Source organism: Anneissia japonica, unplaced genomic scaffold (genome assembly GCF_011630105.1).
Source record: "Anneissia japonica isolate Jap-2015-1 unplaced genomic scaffold, ASM1163010v1 scaffold287863_len737641_cov155, whole genome shotgun sequence".
In the NCBI taxonomy this organism is placed as follows: Eukaryota; Metazoa; Echinodermata; class Crinoidea; order Comatulida; family Comatulidae; genus Anneissia; species Anneissia japonica.
Window position 1 is genome coordinate 321,474 of NW_022742482.1, and position 19,144 is coordinate 340,617.

General features: G+C 36.3%; 1 protein-coding gene across 6 annotated transcripts in view; it reads right to left on the reverse strand.

Annotated features, from left to right (window-relative positions):
* LOC117119165 (N-acetylated-alpha-linked acidic dipeptidase 2-like) overlaps positions 1–19,144 on the reverse strand; it is a 42,835-nt gene that overhangs the window by 19,397 nt on the left and 4,294 nt on the right. The window contains exons 1-7 of one of the 6 annotated variants that reach the window (XM_033263981.1): positions 17,770–17,900; positions 14,314–14,543; positions 5,971–6,428; positions 4,777–4,917; positions 3,673–3,766; positions 1,684–1,812; positions 878–1,088 (exon numbers count right to left, since the gene is read on the reverse strand). In XM_033263981.1, coding sequence (XP_033119872.1) covers positions 878–1,088; positions 1,684–1,812; positions 3,673–3,766; positions 4,777–4,917; positions 5,971–6,356 — 961 coding nt within the window. In that variant the 5' untranslated portion in view covers positions 6,357–6,428; positions 14,314–14,543; positions 17,770–17,900. Of the gene's footprint in view, positions 1–877; positions 1,089–1,683; positions 1,813–3,672; positions 3,767–4,776; positions 4,918–5,970; positions 6,429–14,313; positions 14,544–17,769; positions 17,915–19,144 lie in introns of those variants that run through there. The other 5 variants (XM_033263982.1, XM_033263978.1, XM_033263979.1 and 2 more) reach the window with 5 other exon arrangements.

Sequence of the window (19,144 nt, forward strand, 5' to 3'; positions counted from 1 at the left end):
CATAAAGCTAAGGCAGCAAAAAACTGAAAATTACTCTGATTTTGGGTTGAATTTTTCGAATAGTTAACCCTCATTAAACCCTAAAATGACTTAGTTTATTATAATCCTCAATCATTCTTTATTTAATATCTGTTAAAATTAGAATTATCAAGTTTTATCAAATTTATGGAAATTCCAGTTGAAAGACACCATACTTTTAAAGCTGATATAAATGTTTCATTAAATTCGAAACCTTTTTTTTTGTAGAAAATATTATTTGGTATTTCTTGAAAGATAAATGTGGAGCCTCAAGGTGGAAGCGATTGCGCAGCCATAGTGATTAAATGTAAGTAGTGCGCATTAAGAAAAGAAGAGGCTTTCCATTTCGCCATGCTCAATTTTTTGGTAAACTTAAGGCCAACTCAGACAGCGTCGTACGATGCAGCTCGACGCGATTTGATGTCGTGTCGTGTCTGTGTGAGTTAAATGCAGACGCAATGGTTTGCGTCGGGGACTGCCGTGTCGTAGAATATTAATTTAATATTTCTTACGATGGCTCAAAACTGTCCCCGATGATCAAATGCATCAGGCTGCGCCATACGACGCTGTCTGAGTTGGTCTTAAGCCTGCTAAGTATTTGGTGGCAGAGAACACATTAGACTTCAAAGGCAGCGCAAACGTCCATCACAGGCTGCAGCAGGTTTGTATTAATAATAATTCCATGTCCGTTTGCTATTGCATTTGTACAAGATTTTTGTCTCCATTTTTTTTTTTTGACATATGGGCAAAGAATGTCTGAAATAAAATTTGAATTGAACTACATCATGAATATATTGGCATACATCTGTTTTTGTCAGAGAAAATTTGATAGTCTATTTACATATCAAATAAAAATTACCTGAAACAAATCCAGGAGTGAAAGGGTCACCCATGGAAAATAGTAACGTGTCCTGGACAACAGTATCTTCTGGTAACGACGTAGTTTTGGGGAATACTTGTGATTTTATTGTTGATTGCATTGATAGAGAATAGTTAACTTTGGGGGCGTAGTCTGTTGGATCAGCAAACACAATCAATCCTTTTAGGTTTTTCTCTTCTGCAATTTTAGCCTGAGGAAAATTTGAAAGGTATTCATTACTTTTTATCTTTATTTTCTATTTTCTTTTATCGATTATTGAGGCACATGGTCCAAGGATTGCTATTAGCAACCACCATCTAAAAGCAGCATTACCACTTTTTAAAAACAAACACGATGCTCAACATACAGTACACAAAGTAATGTTATGAGACAAGAATGGACATGTTTTTGGTTGTGAGGAAAAATCTAGACACTGACAAGAATTGAACCTGTTTGGCAAATAATAAATTCATTATGTGTCTGTTTTTTTCTTTCATTCAACAAATTCATTTTTTTTTAAATGTTATTGTAGTGTAAATATATTTATATTCCTAGACAGGGAACCCCTGCCCCAGCCACTTGCTGGCACCAAACCAGGCCCACAGCCAAGCTTTACCTAATTTAATTTACAACCAAAGGATTATGTTCTTTTAAACTATTATGAAGTTCCCTATAGATTCAACCATCATTTTTTACAGTTGCCATACACAAGTTTCTAATTTTAGCTGAATTGCATGATGTTTACAATAAAAATATATATTCATTTTACTGTAATTGGTGGACATAAAAGAAATTTAAAATCTTACCATAAGACCCAGCGACATCTTTCCCATCCTTGCCAGAGCAATTGTGTGGGCCTCAAATTTGTAATTTGCGGTCGAAGTCAAAACATGGTAATCCTCATTACGTCCATAATTCACAAATATAGGCTCTCCCTGGAAGCAACAATATTCAAATTATGACTTTTAAGAATATTTTTTTCTGCTATTGTTGTTATTATATTGTTAGTGTCCTTTAGGTAAGGGACTTTACCTATGGAATTGTCTATCTCCACCCAGGAGTACAAGTGGGTACCTGGTAGGTTGAAACACAAAATGTGCTCATTACAGACTCTACAACATTATGGACTTAACCCCAGGGCTGAATATGTCGTCCTTTGATCCAAAAACCCAGTGTAATAATGTGAAGCAAATAGAGGCCTTGTTGGCATGAAACGCTTTATAAGTTAAACATATACATATTATTGTTATTGCTATTATTATTTATTTATTTATTTAATGCAATAACTGTGAATTTCTACTAGGGGATCAAATTTAACCTTCACCAATGGAGCAATCTGCATGGTATAGCGGTATTGATACCATGTCTGGAGGTTGTGGGTTTGGTTTTCATTCAGTATATACCAAAATGTTGTTCATGTATTTGGGGATACACCGAGCATCAAATGGAACAACACGTTGCAAAATAAAAACCATTTCTAGATCTAGAAAATTCCTATTTTGATTACAATTGAAGGTTAAGTAGGCCTACAGTATAAAATTAGAATCACTTCAGGATTGGGATCAGACTTATTCGGTGTAAACTCCAAGTATAAACTCACGAAGGTCTGAAATATTCTTATTTCCAGTGTTGTCCTATCAATCTCAATATCAGACACTGGCACATAAAGCAGACAAACAGTTGCGTGCTCTGATAAAGATCTTTTTAAATTTAATAAACTGGAATAAAAAGGGTTGTTTTATCATATTTCCACATACTTGAGGCATGTTGTGACAAATTGGCTAAGTTGTAGCAAAAATTGAAATTCAAGTCATTGGTATTTTCAGATACCTGAGTATGTGATCTTTAAAATGGGGGGTCATTCATTGAAATTTGATATTTTAAGCCTAAGTTATTGGAAAGTGGAAGTACAGCACTCTTTGAGTCAAGATAAACATGACTTTGAGGAATTGTCCTACAAAGTTATTTAGGCATACATTGTTTAATAGAATTAACTATGTAAATAACATAAAATAAACGATTTGTTACCACTTCCAGAACTAATAATTTGGGACATGATTAATTATAAACTGTTGATTTATAATGAAAAAAAAAATTTAGATTTCTAGTTAATTTTTTCAGCTACCATATTTCTTAGCTCATTTATTCAATACTGGCCTGTGCCACAACTGAACCATTTCACCACGACATGCCTCACTTGTCCTAGTGGCATAATAATATGTGGCAAAGACAAGCCAAACCAGTCACTCGTCGCAAATCCTGTTTCAGAAAAAATGGCCAAAACATGCTGGAATGTCAAATTTTTAAAAATCTATTTTATTGCACTAAACTAACCTTTATATATCTACACATCATTCTATGCTGTTATTTTCCCCATTTTCAATGTTAAAATAAAACTTTTTAAGGATTTAAAGATAGTTTCTGCATGAGAAATGCCTGAAATCATGAACTTTAAAGGCTGATTTCTCATATATTGTTCTTTAAACAGCTGTGTGGTTAAACGCTTGTAACTTCATAAGGAAATGTCCGATTTGAATGATTTTTTTACCACTTTATAGCTGTTATTTTACTCTCTAACACTGTATTAATAACTCAAAAATCGATTTCTGCGACTAGTGACTGGTTTGGCTTGTCTTTGCCACATATTTAATAATGTAGAGGTTTATACCGGGCCCAAGACCAAGTAAAGTGAATGGAGAAAACTTTGACGTAGTCTAACTCGTCAAAGCAATACATTGAGACAAATTACTATCATTTGTGGATTATACTGTAGGTACATCAGTTTGATTACATACAGACACCGACGTGTTCAAACTGTATGGCGTGTATGCTTTCCTGTATTGTACACTTAGTTCTTCTGCGATGGAACCACTTATATTAAGAGTATTACTGAAACAAAATGATAATACAGTGCAATGTTATTAAATATCACAAGATAAAGAACTTCATTCCTAATATGTAAACTCTTGCATTGGGACACAATGAAAGGGATTGGATCTAGATTTTTATTGGTGCGACATACACCAAACTACTACCATTACGATTTTAATCATGCGGGTTGTGAATAGGCTAATACACAACGGGCAAAAATCCCATACTCTTTTCCGAAGAAGTGTACTGTGTTCTTTAATGTGCCATATTTATGCCGGGGGACCAGCGTATTAAATGTTTCATCCGAAGATATGCTACTGAAACTTACATTTCAGCCCTCCAGTCAGAACACAAAAAGATCAGTTTTAACTAAAAGTGTCTAGTCTATATTTTAAGACTATATTATCTAACCAAATATACATAAATACTCAGTTCCTATTAAAAATATAGACCATGTATTCCATAACATTCGTATAAGAATGTCAACTTTACAATGTTATTCATGTATAATGTTGTTACTGTATACTTGCATATAAGACAAGGCTTTAATAGCAAATCATGATCAAAAACTAGGGGGGTCGTTTACGCATGACATACAAGATTTATATTTTGTAAAATCATGTTCGTCTTATGTGCGGATCGTCCGTAACACACAATTTACTACTGCAATAAAGCTACTTTAAAATGTTGGTATGAATGAATGCAATCTAAAATATGGGCAAATATTGATTTTGATGAACATTCAAAAACTCATGAAATTGTAGTATTATTTGGAAGATTATTATTGCATTTGGCTCCATTTTTAGCCAGCTAGATGCAGTATCAGGACAATAAAAAGCAGAAAAAGTAGGAATTTCAACTATTAAACAGGGGGGGGGGGTGTCTTTTACGCCGGGCATACAAAAAAATCACCCAAAAATTTGTCTTATACGCGAGTATACACGCTATTTTATTTTTCTTATTAAGAACCAAGGATTTTTTTTAGTATAATAAACAGTTACTGGACCTATGAGGTCACATTTACTTACGTTCCAGGCTTTGATAAAGTAACCACATACTTCTTGAGCGTTGTCTTAAAACCAAAGTTTGACCATTGGTCATAGATTCTGTCTGCCTGATTTCTGCTCCAATCAGATCCTGCCAAATGTGGTCCCTTAATACCAAATTTCCTAAAGTGCAGATTAAAAAAAATAATAATAATCATAAAAAGTGATAGTAATGATTTAATATTGTAATAGTCTATATTATTATGAACAATCAAATTTTTAAAATGAAGGCATTTAAATACTACCATGAAAACGAAAAAATGTCATAGTACGTATACATTATCACCTTAATTATTTACTGTATTTGAAATCCCATTGGAATTTGTTAACTGTACAATCAGTGTACTGCCAACCAAATTTACAAAATTCTATATTTGATCTGTAGAAAGTTAGATATCTTGTGCGGTAATTTTAATTCATTAAAATGTAAATTTAAATGTATGAAATTTTTACTTATTTGATGACAGTGCTGTTTTTAACTACCAGCACTGGCAATTAACCCGCAAAACAATGATCTTCATAAAAATAGTAAACAACTGCTAAACAACAAAATAATTATGAGATCAAACAATTTTCAAATATAAACTCAATGCTGGCCATTTCAGAGATCAGACTCCACAACAATTCCACTCTTACAGGTATTCAAACTGTCTCAAATTATTATTATTGCTGCGAAGCAGCCAATTCATATTCTCGACAGCAATTTGACCTCTGAAAGGTCATTGTTTGTCAAAAAACAATCGCCTCAAGACAACTAAAAAGTTAAACTTATTTACTAGCCTATTTCAACATGCTAATTATTACATTTAGGCGACTCTTGTTGTAGACTGGCATAGTGTTTTCGGAAATAAATACCATTTTCACATGCGCAAATCGATTCGCCAGCAGCAGCGAGTCGCCAGCAGAGAGATGTCACTGCAGCAAAACACTATTGTACACGGTACCAACGCTGTTTTAATATAGCCAATGGGTCGTGCTCATGTTATTTGTTATATTTTTATTATTTTCACTTGACTCGCATAAAAATAATTTTGTTTGAAGAACATTTTATGCAGTTGTACTTCGTAGCACTTCACTTGCAATTTGCAATTTCTAGTTATACGATTATTATTACTGTACACATTCACACAGTACAGTATGTTATCAGACCACAATAAGAGAAACTAGTGCACGTACTCAATGTTATCTTTCATCAGGCGTGGTGACATCTTTGTCTTGATATTCTGAAAAATAGCTTCTACAGTTGGAGGAGCCATCGTTGTTCCCTCTTCCCCAATATTATTTGCTTCAGTGCAGGCACTGCTGTCCTCATTTCCACTACTTATTGAGCTGTGAACGCTTCTTCGAACCAGGTACCCAGCGATGAAACCGAAACAGAAAACTAGGAATATCACAAATAGCGCCAGCAATATGCGACGATTGTTGGAACACCACATCAGGCGAGTACGCTGTCGTCCCGCATGGTTTGGTATTGTGACCTCATCCTCGAGAGTGTACACGCCTGTCTCAAGTTTCTCACCTGAAAAGCGTGTATATGTCGCAGTCGAGTTATTCGTATCCATCCTCCTATTTATCTCCGACCCTTAACAACCGAAGCTCGCAACCAGAAGTTGGCCTAAACTAACACATCTAATCTGTAATAGGAAAAAAAAATATTATGTCACTTAGCGCATGTTTCTGCTGAATAACGACAAAAACACATGTTTTCAGTTAACATTTTCCATCCTAACTCGGCCATAATTTCACTATAGGATTTTGATGATATAGATAAATGACAGAAATGCTTTCATACCATAAACCCAATAAGCACCTCTTTTTGAATAACAACTACGGTACCAAACATAATATTACACAAATGTCACTCTTGAATAAGTTCTGCAAAATTTTTTAGAGATGTAAATTTCAATACATATCACGGTAGTTGATGGTACATTATTACAGCCTGGGTGCAGACCTAAATTTGGGTTTACTCATTGAATTCTTATACAATCATTTTATTGCATTCAGTACATGAAATACCAAATTTAATTAGCATCTCATACTTTTTTTTTATTTTCTTTTTTTTCACGACCTGTGACTGACTATTAGACACATGTATACTTAATCTTGGTACATTCTAAAAGAGGCAATGTTTTGACTAGGCATAGGCCACCATTGGCCTAATTCTTGAATTAAAAAAAAAGTTTAGTATTGTTAATGGACTATACAAAGTGCAACATTATAGATGCCTTCTCTGCTAATACTACAGTACCTGTAAAGCTGTATAGAGGCCATGATTTCACCAGCGTTTCACAGTCTTTAATATTTCGGGTTTGGAACGCAATTTTGCTATTTGATTGTCAATAGAGCGCCCCCTACCTCGTGGTAGTAGTACCCATCATGCCTAAACCGGATTTACCCTTTTTTCCGCCATCTTTAACTGCTACATCATAACTAGTGTCTACATCTCGTTGGGGGCAGTAGACACAAAAAACCAATTACATCTACTACGACATGAAGCTACTGTGGTAAAAGTTATTTATCCCCAGGTATAATGCAACATGATTAAATACATGACCCATAACAAGATAAGGTCCTTTTTTTATTCTAAAAAAAGAATGATGGCATATGTTTTCCAGACAGGTGTGAAAAGAGATCAAAGATCAAAATTTTTCTTTACAGCACTTTTTGGTATCTTCCAAAATATGGATCAACAAGTGTGCATAATTTGAATGCCATACGTGGTGGTTGCATGAAGGAATTTTTTTTTTTACTTTTGTATGAAGAAATCACATTTTCATTTAAATAATCTTAAAAGTTATGGTTTTGACCAGGGGAGTTGTACTGTACAGTATACAGTAGTCGACTACTCAGAAAATAAGGAGTAATACAGCTTGGCCATAGATCAGCAAGTCTTATGTTTAACTCATCATGTGTTTTATTTTTTTTCTTTTTTAACTTTTCTATGAAGAAATCACATTTTCATTTAAATAATCTTAAAAGTTATGGTTTTGGCCAGGGGAGTTGTACAGTATAGTTGACTACTCAGAAAATAAGGAGTAACACAGCTTCCATGGCCATAAATCAGCAAATCTTATGTTTAACTCATCATGCATTTTTTTTCTCTCTTTTATAGAATGTCTAAAACAGCAGTTAGGCAAAGCGACATGCCAGTTAACACACTTTATCTGCATTTTAGTCTTAAGGTCAACATGACATACTGTAAGAAACAGGCAAAGAGTACTACTGTAGACAGTTACAATGATATATTTCTCTAAATAGCAAGTTTTCTTTATTACACTGTGCAGCAGAACATTTTAAAATCAGGCTCCGGAGGGGAAAAAAAATTTGATATCTAACAGAAAAAAGTTGTCTGACGACTGGGTAACGGTAAATGTGATACAGACTTTTGAATATTTAAAAACTGGGGGAAATTGTGTAAAATATGGCGGTAACGCCCCCTTTTCCCCAGTTTTTAAATATTTCATGCATTATCTGCTCAGTTGTATTCGATGAAACAAACACAAGCAACAAAATGAACATTTGACTGAGACTTACGATATAAAAGCTATACAAAAATGAAACTAGGCCTATTAATGTTTGATAATAATGGGTATTTGGTTGATGGTTGCTAGGTTAGCAATACTGTACCTGATCAATAATTTCACAATAGACCGAATTAGTCATCAAAACTTGGCCGAGTTGGTATTAAAAGTTGTTTGCATCGTAAAAGTCTATGGTAATGCATTAAGCGGAGGCGAAAATGGTGTCTATAAAGCGTCTAAAATGTAATGAAGTTAGCGTAGAAGATACTCTTTATACAATGTATACATTTTGAATGATCTATAGATTCATGAGATTAAAGGTTGATTTGATTTAAATTTCCATTCAGAAAAAATATGAAGAATTTCGAGAGGACTTCTAGGGGGCAAAGTCCTGTTGCTCAAAATTTACTCGAGCGGAGGCTTATAATTGTGAGAAAAAACTGCCACCTAGTGGTTTGTTTTGATGCTATACCGCTATAAACGGCTTTGGTTTGGTGAAATTCAGTCTATAGAAAGAGGCACTTAATCATTCGTAGGCTTATTTCTTCCTTTCTGATGATGTGGACGATCTCTCCAATATTGGCATAAACATTGTTGTACTTGCCAATCTCCAGTTTGAAAAGAGAAGAACTTTCCCCAAAGAGCCGGAAATACTATGTATGATATTTAAATGGAAACTTTCAATTCAAGGTTTTGTAAATTTCAGTCCAACTGTGACATAAAAACACCAAAATGGATTAACATGATGATGGACCATGAACCCTAGATTTAGACCATAAACCTATCGTAGAGAACAGGGGCACAAGAGATGTGCGAAAGAAGGGGAAGGGGGGTGCCGATGTCCCGGAAAGGGGATGGGTCCGAACAAGAGACAACAACCTAATAGTGGAGTCTGGAAATGTTTGTTTTATTATAGATGTCCAGAAATAACCGCAGAGGCGTTTTGGGTGATCAATAATTTGATTTTCTTTCCTTCATTTTTTCCCTTCTCCCACCCACCAAAATCCGCCTGAAGAACTATCAAAACAAATATCCTTTATGAAAAATCTGATTTCCTGTTTTGACTGTACAAATATTTGGCAATGTCAAAATGCAAATTGGTTTTCCTAGAATTTGTTCATTTATTTTCTATATCACTGACTTTACCATACACATAGTATTCTCTTGTGGAATACTTTTCTAATAAAATCTGTACTGTAATGTCCAATGAGCAAGGGCAGCCGTAGACGCAGGTGGGGTTAAATAAATTAAAAAAAAGATCAACACAATTGTAGCTAGGCAAGACCGGATTTATTGTTTCCTCCAGTTTAGGCCATCCCGGCCTAAGTAATTTTTTTCACCAACACACAATTTATACTGATTCAATTTTAATGGGTGATGGTTAAAACAGCCTTGGACAACAGCAGGATTTCTTTAATTTTTTTTTTGTATACTCAGGGGCGGATCCAGAAATGTCCAAAAGGGTGGGCCGGAAGGGGGACCGAAAGTTGGGCCGATTGAGACAACACTGTCGTACGGAGTCCGGGGCATGCCCCCACGAAATTTTCGTGTTCTAGACGCCCGAACATAACATTTGAGGCATTCTGGGCTATCATTTTTTTCTTTTTCTCTCTTTTTTTCTTTTTTTTACCTCCCAAAAGGAAGGGCCGGGGCCGCCACTGATACTGGTAAAGAAAAGTACTACTGTATGTAAAATGTTTGTTTATTCTTAGTACAACTTTACTAGCAGGAAGGTGTACAGTAATATAGGATGTAATACCGGCAATCGTCCTTCCGTATACATAAAGATATGCTGATGTCTCATAGTTCCGATATTGTATACTGTTTATGAACGATACAAAACAAAGTTGTTTGGCTCATTGCCATTACGGGTTTGGCCACATGAGCTGTCAAAAATAATGTTGCTATAAAAGAAAGCAGAAACAGCAAATCTTAAACCTGTATGTTAAATAAATTTAGAACGCAATGAATCAATGAAAGTAGACCCGATAATCAACACTTAGGTGTGCCTGATCGTCTTTAGGCAAAATCATGCATCCATGGGCTGAAATTATTTTGCCTAAAGATGATCGAGCACACATGAAGATCAGGCCCAGGATGATCAGGCCCATTTGCAGACTATTGGGTACCTTTCCAGGACAATTGGGATCACTTGTAAATTGGGCCCAATCGTCCTTACCTGATCATCCTGGGCTTGACTGTCTTTGGGTTCAATCGTCTGTATCGCATCTTGCACTCCGTCTTGTGTCTATAACTCTAGTCTCTAGGCTCCCGAGTATTCTCTGGGAGTTTAAGCTGGTATTATCATGATTATCTTAAAAAAAGTTGAAAAGCTAGACAATTCAGGGATAGGCTGGGACACAAATCCCAAAAGCAGGACAATAGAATCTATGACTACTGTATGTGAACATGTGTAAAGACGAATCCTGAGATGCTACCATCGGAGACACATTTCAGAATTACTATTAGGTAGACCATTCTTGAAACAAAATTTTCCGGAAAACAGCCTATCATATTCTGTGTGTCAGAAGTACATTCATACACGTGGGTTAAAGTATGTACCTGCATCCCTTTGGTTTTGTAAACACTGTATAGTTCATGCAAAGCGAATAGAACTGCTGGTAGTTCAGTCTCTGAGAGAAAGAGTTGGCAACTGGATATATTTGGGGCCAATAAAAGGTATCAGGGCTATCAAGGCAGATAGAGGGATTCGGCGATGTTTGTTTACAGCCGGTCACGTGACTTAACTTGTGTATACATGAAAAACATTTAACAGTGTGATAGTATACTGTAGGTAAAGATAATGTTATGGTTGCGAAAACAACCACCCACTGTTAAGGTGAGAAATAAATGACTAGGAAAAGGAATATGAATGTTGAAAATAGTGTTTATATACTTATTCCAGAGTTCCCCAAGGATTGTATACTTTGAAATTTAAGTGATCCTGCATAAACCTTAGCTAGCCCTACATCGCAGCCTACTGTAGTTTGCGGGTCAAAGACCATCATGTACAACAATGACGTAGATGTGCAGGAGCCTGGCCTAACATTTGTCGAAAAATCTCAAAGTTTGCGGCAAGTATTTTTTACAGCATTAGCAAACCATAGAGGCAAAATTCTCAAGTTTGATTTAAATCAATTTGGTAGTTTACTAAGAATTATGATCTTTACAGCAATTTAAAACAAGAAACAGTCGCAATAGCAATATCCATTAAAACACCATTGTGTCAGTCGATTGTTTATATCGAACCATAGAGATATAATAAGAATACAATAGCGCTAACCGCAATGTATTCGATGATCGAAATACGCAGAACTGTGTGTGTGTACCATCCAAGATGGCTGCCATAGATTTAGCCAATCAAATTTCGCTAAGCACCATCGTTTGCAATTGCGCCCTCAATTTACTCAGAAAGTTCGGTACAGCTAGTTTGAAACTCGAGCGTTGCAGTGTTTGGGTGTAATCTACACGATTTTAATTTTCATTCCTTGGTACTTTATTTTTGAATAAGATGCTCCACTTGGCCTCGTTTTGGCTAAAATAGTTTAATAATTTGTTATTACCATTACTCATTAACATTAATAAAATAATAGTCAGTCAGAGGGCTTATTAATATGTAATAATATGTATACTAAGCCTGAAGGTGGCGCTTTACTACGACGGCCATCTTGGATGGTACACATACATAACTCTGCATTGCTGCGCCATCTTGTCAGCACTCTAGTTGTTTAATAGCTCTATGTATCGAACACACAAGTTAGGTCATGTGACGCCCATCGCTAAATCTTTCTATTAGAGACACTAAAAATTGTCTTACTTGCCAAGTCATGCTTAACAGACTATAGGTACAGTATATAATCTATTGTCCAAAAACACACTATAAAACACGGCTACTGTACTGTAAACAAAATATTGTGATTGGATTAATTTAAGAGCTTGACGGATAATAATTTATAGCCTCTCAGTGCCATGTTAAAACAAGATTCAGAAAAAATTGCTTGAAAAAAGCCTATCATATTCTGTGTCAATACAACACTGTTGGATTGAACATGGTGTTTTGTCACTGAACAAAAATTACCACTGGAGGCCATTTGAAAATGACACTCTTTTTTACTTGAAATTTTGAAACCGTAAAAACAAAAATAGCGTTTCATTGTGAAGTGTGTGGTCGAATCAACAATTTTTTTTTCTCCACAAATGCTGTGGAGTGCATATCTTAATGGCACTTTCCGTCCAGCCCATTGTTTTGTAAAAACTAGGCCTATCTCTACAGGTGGTGTCCCCTATGCAGTTTACACCAATATGCCCTACCTGCAAACAGAAGAGCTGCAATTTACAGAGAAATAAATAATAATCAAGATACTGTCTTAGGTTTAACTTGAACATCAATTGTTGATATTCTGGATAAGGCTATAAATAAACCGTGCAGAAAAGTTTCTCCATGAATAAACTGCACTTCCTTGGCGACCTCGACTTGGTCAGTGATTAATTACCACTCGATGTTGCCGGCGGGCACAAGCAGGAATCCCAAACCACAAAATTTGGGGAGTTTTTGAATAGCCAATGCTACTAGCAGTGTTAGAGGGTGTTGATAAACGGGCTCCTGCTGTACCGTACTGTAATTATGTACAGACTTGAGGCTATGGGCTACTGGGGCAGGTCCAGATATTTGCAGGAAGGCATACACCCTTTCATCTTTTTTTTTTTTTTTTTTTTTTTTTCATTTTTAATCTTTTGTTTATAATGTTGCAGGTAAGGTTGGCCTACTGGTAAAGAATGGTAAAAATGGATTATACAGTTATAAAAATGTTGTGATGGATGCAGGCATTCCTTTTCGTCATGTACTGTATTACTGTACTTTAGTGAACATGGACACTTTATATTTTATTCCATTATATTTCATATACGCGTTTGTAAGCCTCGCTCACTGGAGTACTATGTTTCACTTTACTGTACCCACTACATACTGAATACAGTGGCGGACCCTCCCTCCCCCACCCCCACAAATAGAAATTATAGGTCTAATGAAACAAAATGAGTGTTTATTGAGTTGAGTTTGAGAGTATTTAACAACTCATTTAAAAGCATTTTTCAAGTCTTTCTGACATTTCCAGCCATCTTGATATCCCTATAAAAAAAATCTCATTGGGATGAGGGAGACGTCCCCCTTCTAAACCCTCCCCGCTCGGTCAGAAGGTCCTTGGATGGCAATACACGCCCAAGGTGTACTTATCTCACTCAACACCCCCTTCCCCTGTTAGACAGCTTAGGCCCCCTCCTAGAAAATCCTACAGCCGCCACTGACTGAATACTCTGCTGTTTTTTCACTGTACTGTACTATCGTAATTTTAACAATGAATTCTCACATGTTGCTTTTGTAGTCCAATATTTGCTCGTGTTATTGCAAAATTGTTTTTTTAACATTTTAAGACATAAGGAGGAACTCAAATATGCCAATTAAAAGCACGACATTTACAAGAATGGTGCTATGATATATTTCATAAATCATTTTTTCCTTAATATTCAAATTAGTATATGATTGAATTTAAAGTTTTTTTTAAGCTTTACAGTGGTGGATTCAGGAATTTGAAATTGGAAAGGGAGATGGGGTAGAAGAAGAGACGTTCACAGCTGGAGAGTCTAGACCACCTACCACCTCCCTTACCCCAGTTCTGTGGTTGGGAAATATGGGTGTCTCAAATGAAGCGATTCTACTGTATTCTACTAGATTTTATGTATGTTGAGTCATTAGTAATTTTAATAGTGAAATGAATACTAGGCCTACAGTAGACTAAATTACAGTACATGAGGTAGAAGGTGTAATGAATGAATACTGTAGTTTGAGTGGGTACAGCAACTGTACCAAACATTGCTATTTTCATTGAGTGTATCATCAGCACATTAGCAATATTAACATCTGGATTGAGACACACAGTAGCAAGACATGTTGGGTGTATTTTCTTCAAATTCACACCTAAAGCAAATGTAAACTTACAGATCGAGACTTTGATGACGTCGTCAAGAGCGTTTCCTGTTTATTATTCCCAATTCGTATAGTTTTCTCGAAATCCTACTGTGTATGTATCCTGCTGTTAAAGGTACCAAGCTCTGTCCAATAGTCAATTCTCTGTACTGTATACCCTTGGTCTTTTTCTCAGTCAGTCAATATTCCTAAACATCCTAAAATGTCTCAAGTGAAGCCATTAACAGTTTCATGAGGGTCTGCTAAAAAAAAAAGTGAATTAACTTGATAATGATACAGTACTACATGTATATTGTAGGATCACTGACTTTTGAAAGGCTTCTGAAAGCAGCATTGGTACATTTTAATTAGATTAGCTGCTTATTGGTCATATCCTGTGGTTTAAAATGAAGCCAGACCACAGCAACTAGCAGGTTCACCACAGAGGCAGATTGGCCTATTTTTCAATTGGGAGGAATAATGTGCCTAAAGACATGGTGCCTTTTTTGAAGAAAAAAAAATCATATCTGGAAAAAAAAAAATCACTGAACAAAACACAATACATGCAATTACTAAACAAGTACCAATACCTAGTTACCGCTCCTTTCTCCCAACTATGGAGAGTGAGGCTTTACAACTTGTACAAATATGCTATTAAATATCCGAGAGTGTCAAAACATGAGCAGACCCTGCGGTCCCCAGCACCTCTAGTTTACAGTAGTTAGTGGATCGGTAGCTACCAGGGTCCCAGTCTGCCTCAGTCTCACCCTGTGACAGGGTCGTTACACACATTCAGTATTTTTTTAATACAGTACAGTAAAACTATACAGTTCAGGAATTTAGAATTCATTGTTTCAAAGCAAATACTTCCAAAAATACTGTACAACTCATACAGTACTGTACAGTAAACAAAAATTGTACATTCTATTTCTATGAGAGAAAACAGAGACCTTGAATGAAATTCTGAATATATTGTTTAATATACTGTAGTAATATTGCAAGCCCATGTTTGAACTAAACTATACAGTAGTCCATCGACCAAAAAATGGGAGTGTACTGTACAGTCCCGTATACTGTATGACTCAGGACCACACGATTCTGCATGCGTGATTGGGTGGATCACGTCACATGACTTACACTAGCCATAGAGGAGCAATCGCATGTCAGATGGGGAACTCTTCTCTTACCCCTACTTGGAAAAGCCTAGACCCTCTATTATGTGTCGCCATGAATAGGTCGTCAAACCAAAAATTGTTCTTTGCCTATATCTTTACAGTAATCGCTATTGTGGTTTTAAAGCACAATTTTCAACCATCTAACATAAAAAAAAAACTCCCCATGAACTCTACCAGCGATTTTATACTGGGACGTTGATCGAGCCGGTCAGCAATGGTCAGCCTGCCAAGCTCTGATGTTTACAAATCGCGATGGCGTCCAACTAACGCATATCTCACAAGCAGAATCGGCTGAACACCCCCTGCAAGCAGGGCTAACTTTGTGGTTATCCACCTTCGGGCTAGGCCGAGGGCCACGACACTGTGGACATTCGGACTTGCCGGCCATAACGTCACAGCATACAGTACATCCACAGCAAAAGGCAGAAATAAAATCCAAGGCTCAAAGCTCTTAAACTTCAATAGATATAAATATCAAAAAAGATGAGGAAGTTGCATGGTTATGCAGGGCCGCTTGTGCTTGGCGCCATTAGTCAACTGTTCTATTATTTTTCGAGGGGTGTTTCTTGTGTGAGAAAGAATAGGCAATTAGTCAGTTTATCCAAGTATGTATTCACGAAGTAGACAATAATGGTTTACTTTATAGAATTTTTCCATGCTAGTACTAGTTTAAAGTATAAAGGCTCCTATGTGCCAAAGTTTAAGTTAACTGACTTCTAGCAACCAAAAATATACTGTACAGTACCCCCCAAGTAATGTACTTTAATGCATGACCTGGCCTTACCATGTACAATATTGTAAATCATGTAAAGTACTAGAGTACAGTTGACATAACAGTAAGCAAGAAATGTACTCTACTGTTCCAACTACTGCATACTTTCCAGGTCATTTGTGGTATGTAGTGAATAGGAATGTCTAAACCCACATTCCTCCAACATTCAATGTACTTGTATTTCATGAGTTTTCAAGGAGGGTTGCTAAGCCCCCCAGCGAGAGCCAGAGGCAGAGACCCATTTGGGAGCACGGAGACAGAGCCCCCCACAAAAATTTGACAATTTCTCAAGGCATACCTGACAAATTGAAATATTCTAAGTATTTTCAGGTCTTTACTGTCTATTACAATGGAAAAGTTACAGTATTAAAGGATTTTTAAATTTTCAAATCATGGTTTCAAACATACCCTTTCATAAAATACCAAGAAATTGTAAATTTTATTTCCATTCATAACTCTCTATTTATATCCGAGGCCATGCTGCTTGTCAACCATGTTACATACTATACAATCAAACAACTTTTTAAATTCTATTTGAGAATAAGGTTTAATTCTTGTATTTTTCTTGTCTGTAGGTTGAAGAACGACGGCTCTCTTATTTTCAAATTACAAAGGGGGCTGTTCGCACTCAACCACCCCTGGCACACCCTCTTGGTATACAATAATCTATACAGAAATGACTTGGTAGTGCTGACAGATGTGCTGCTCAGGGATGAAGGTATTTTCAGGTGTATTTATTTCTTTTCTAGTTGAGCAAGTTAGCATGCAAGTAAATTCTAACCTTGGTTTCTATAGAATCACTCACCCTATAATTGGTGACAGTCGCCGACAGTTGTAGGGATGGTTGAACCTGGTTCAACTGTGCCGACGAATTTAGGGTGCCTTCCCATTTGCGTCAGGACAGCTAGCAATTACACCCTGATTCGTCTGCAACGCAATCGGCAAAGTTGAACCAGGTTCAACCTTCCCGACATGAACTGTCACCGATAGTCGCAGATAGGGTGAGCGATTCTATGGAAACCGTTGTTTAGGAAACAGTATTTTTGACATTTCATTTCATATATTCCATCTTTGAAACACAACAAAGATACAGAATAATAAACAAACTATCAGGAGGTAGAGAGGGGGTCAAAAAGTTGAATTAAACCAAACATTCTCAAACCCCCTAAAAGCCAACATTTAAAAAATTTAATACAAAATATACAAATGAAAAATAAACAAAAAAACAAAAAAACAGGAAGTACATAAAAAATCACTTTTCACTGAGACACAATAATTAAAACCTTTATGTCTACAATCAGCAAAGCATGTGTGTTAAGTAAATTTACAGCACTGTATGCTAGGGAAAAAAGAAGCAAATATTTATACTGAAAGAAACAGTACAGCAAGTCACTGAACACCCGTGGGATAAGCATTAAATACAATATTATAATGGGCAGTGTTACAGTAGTTTTAGAAATAATATAATTGGTAAAAAAAGGTTGATCTGTGTGGCGTAGATTCTGAGTAACTGTAAACACAATAATAATACTGTATACAAACCTGTGAATGCTGATAAACACTTCACCTATCGCCCCAAAAGATAACTGGAATCCCCTATAGAATCCTGCATGAAAACGTTCCTGGTACCAGTATAAACTCCAAACTGTTATTCTTCTTGTCAGTTTAATATTTAAACTACTGATAACCAAAAGTCTGCTAACAACTAAACTACCTGCATATGCAACGTGTATAATATACGCATTTATCAGTGAAGTGAATAAAACAACAGATAATACAGTAGAAAAATGAGTTTGGCAGTTGTTGTCATGGCCATGCCCACGACCAAGGTCAAAGCTGGAAGAATATTATAGAAAAATTATCAAAATCTACCTTGATTACTTTGAGAATCATTTAATAGTGTTGGAAAACAATGAGGTTTTACTGTAGACCCTATGGTTAAAACAAATCCAAGTGTACTGTAATCTGCAAGTTGCACTTTCCACAACAACTGTACTACACCGGACGAGATCGGGGTTTCAATCTCTCGCTGTGCATTTCGTTTGTGTCCTTGAGCAAGGTACTTATATGTCTGCATTGCTTCTCTCCACCCAGGAGTATGAATGGGTACCTGGTAGTACAGTAGTAGAGTTGCCTGCTCCTACACTATGCTGATTCAGCAGCAACACTACAGTATTAAGCATGTTGACTAAATGAACACGGAAAAACGCTTTGTAACCTGAATGAATGGGCGCCATAAATATGAACTACACAAACTATATAAAAAAACTTGATGATAATATAATGCCACTGAAGTATAACACAAAATGTCCACTGTATGCAAGGTGTGGCTGCTGACTAAAGACAAAAGCTACTTTAGTCCAGAAGAATTTTTTTCCCCAAACAGAAAAATTAAACCAGTGCCGTAAATCCCTATAGTATGTGTACTGCCCGCCAACCATCTCTGGCTAAAAAACTAAAACCAGTGGTTTAAGCCCGAAACCTATAGTAATCGCCTGTTTAAAAGTAGGTAAGTATTAACAAATCTGAGTATTGTAATACACTTTTTTTTATAAGATTTTGCCCAAACACAGTGTTCTTATTTTTTTGCCCATTTCAGGCTCAAAATGTTCTTATATGTTACTAACTTTTCAAATACTAAATTATTATTATTGCATCAGTATACACTGAACTGGATTGTAGGTAAAAGCAGGGAGGTATGTGGCCCTGGAAAAAATGGCCCCTGGTAAAGAAGCCCCCTGAAAAAATGTCCCCAGCAAGCCCGTAGCCAGGGAGGTTCGTTGGGTTTGAACGAACCCCCTTTTCATGAAGTGCCCTTTCAACAAAGGCTGGTTAGCCTACACTTTAGGCCTAGCCTACAGCCTATCATCATTAAAAGTCCTACTTTAATACCCGACAGTTAGGCCTACCTAGTAAC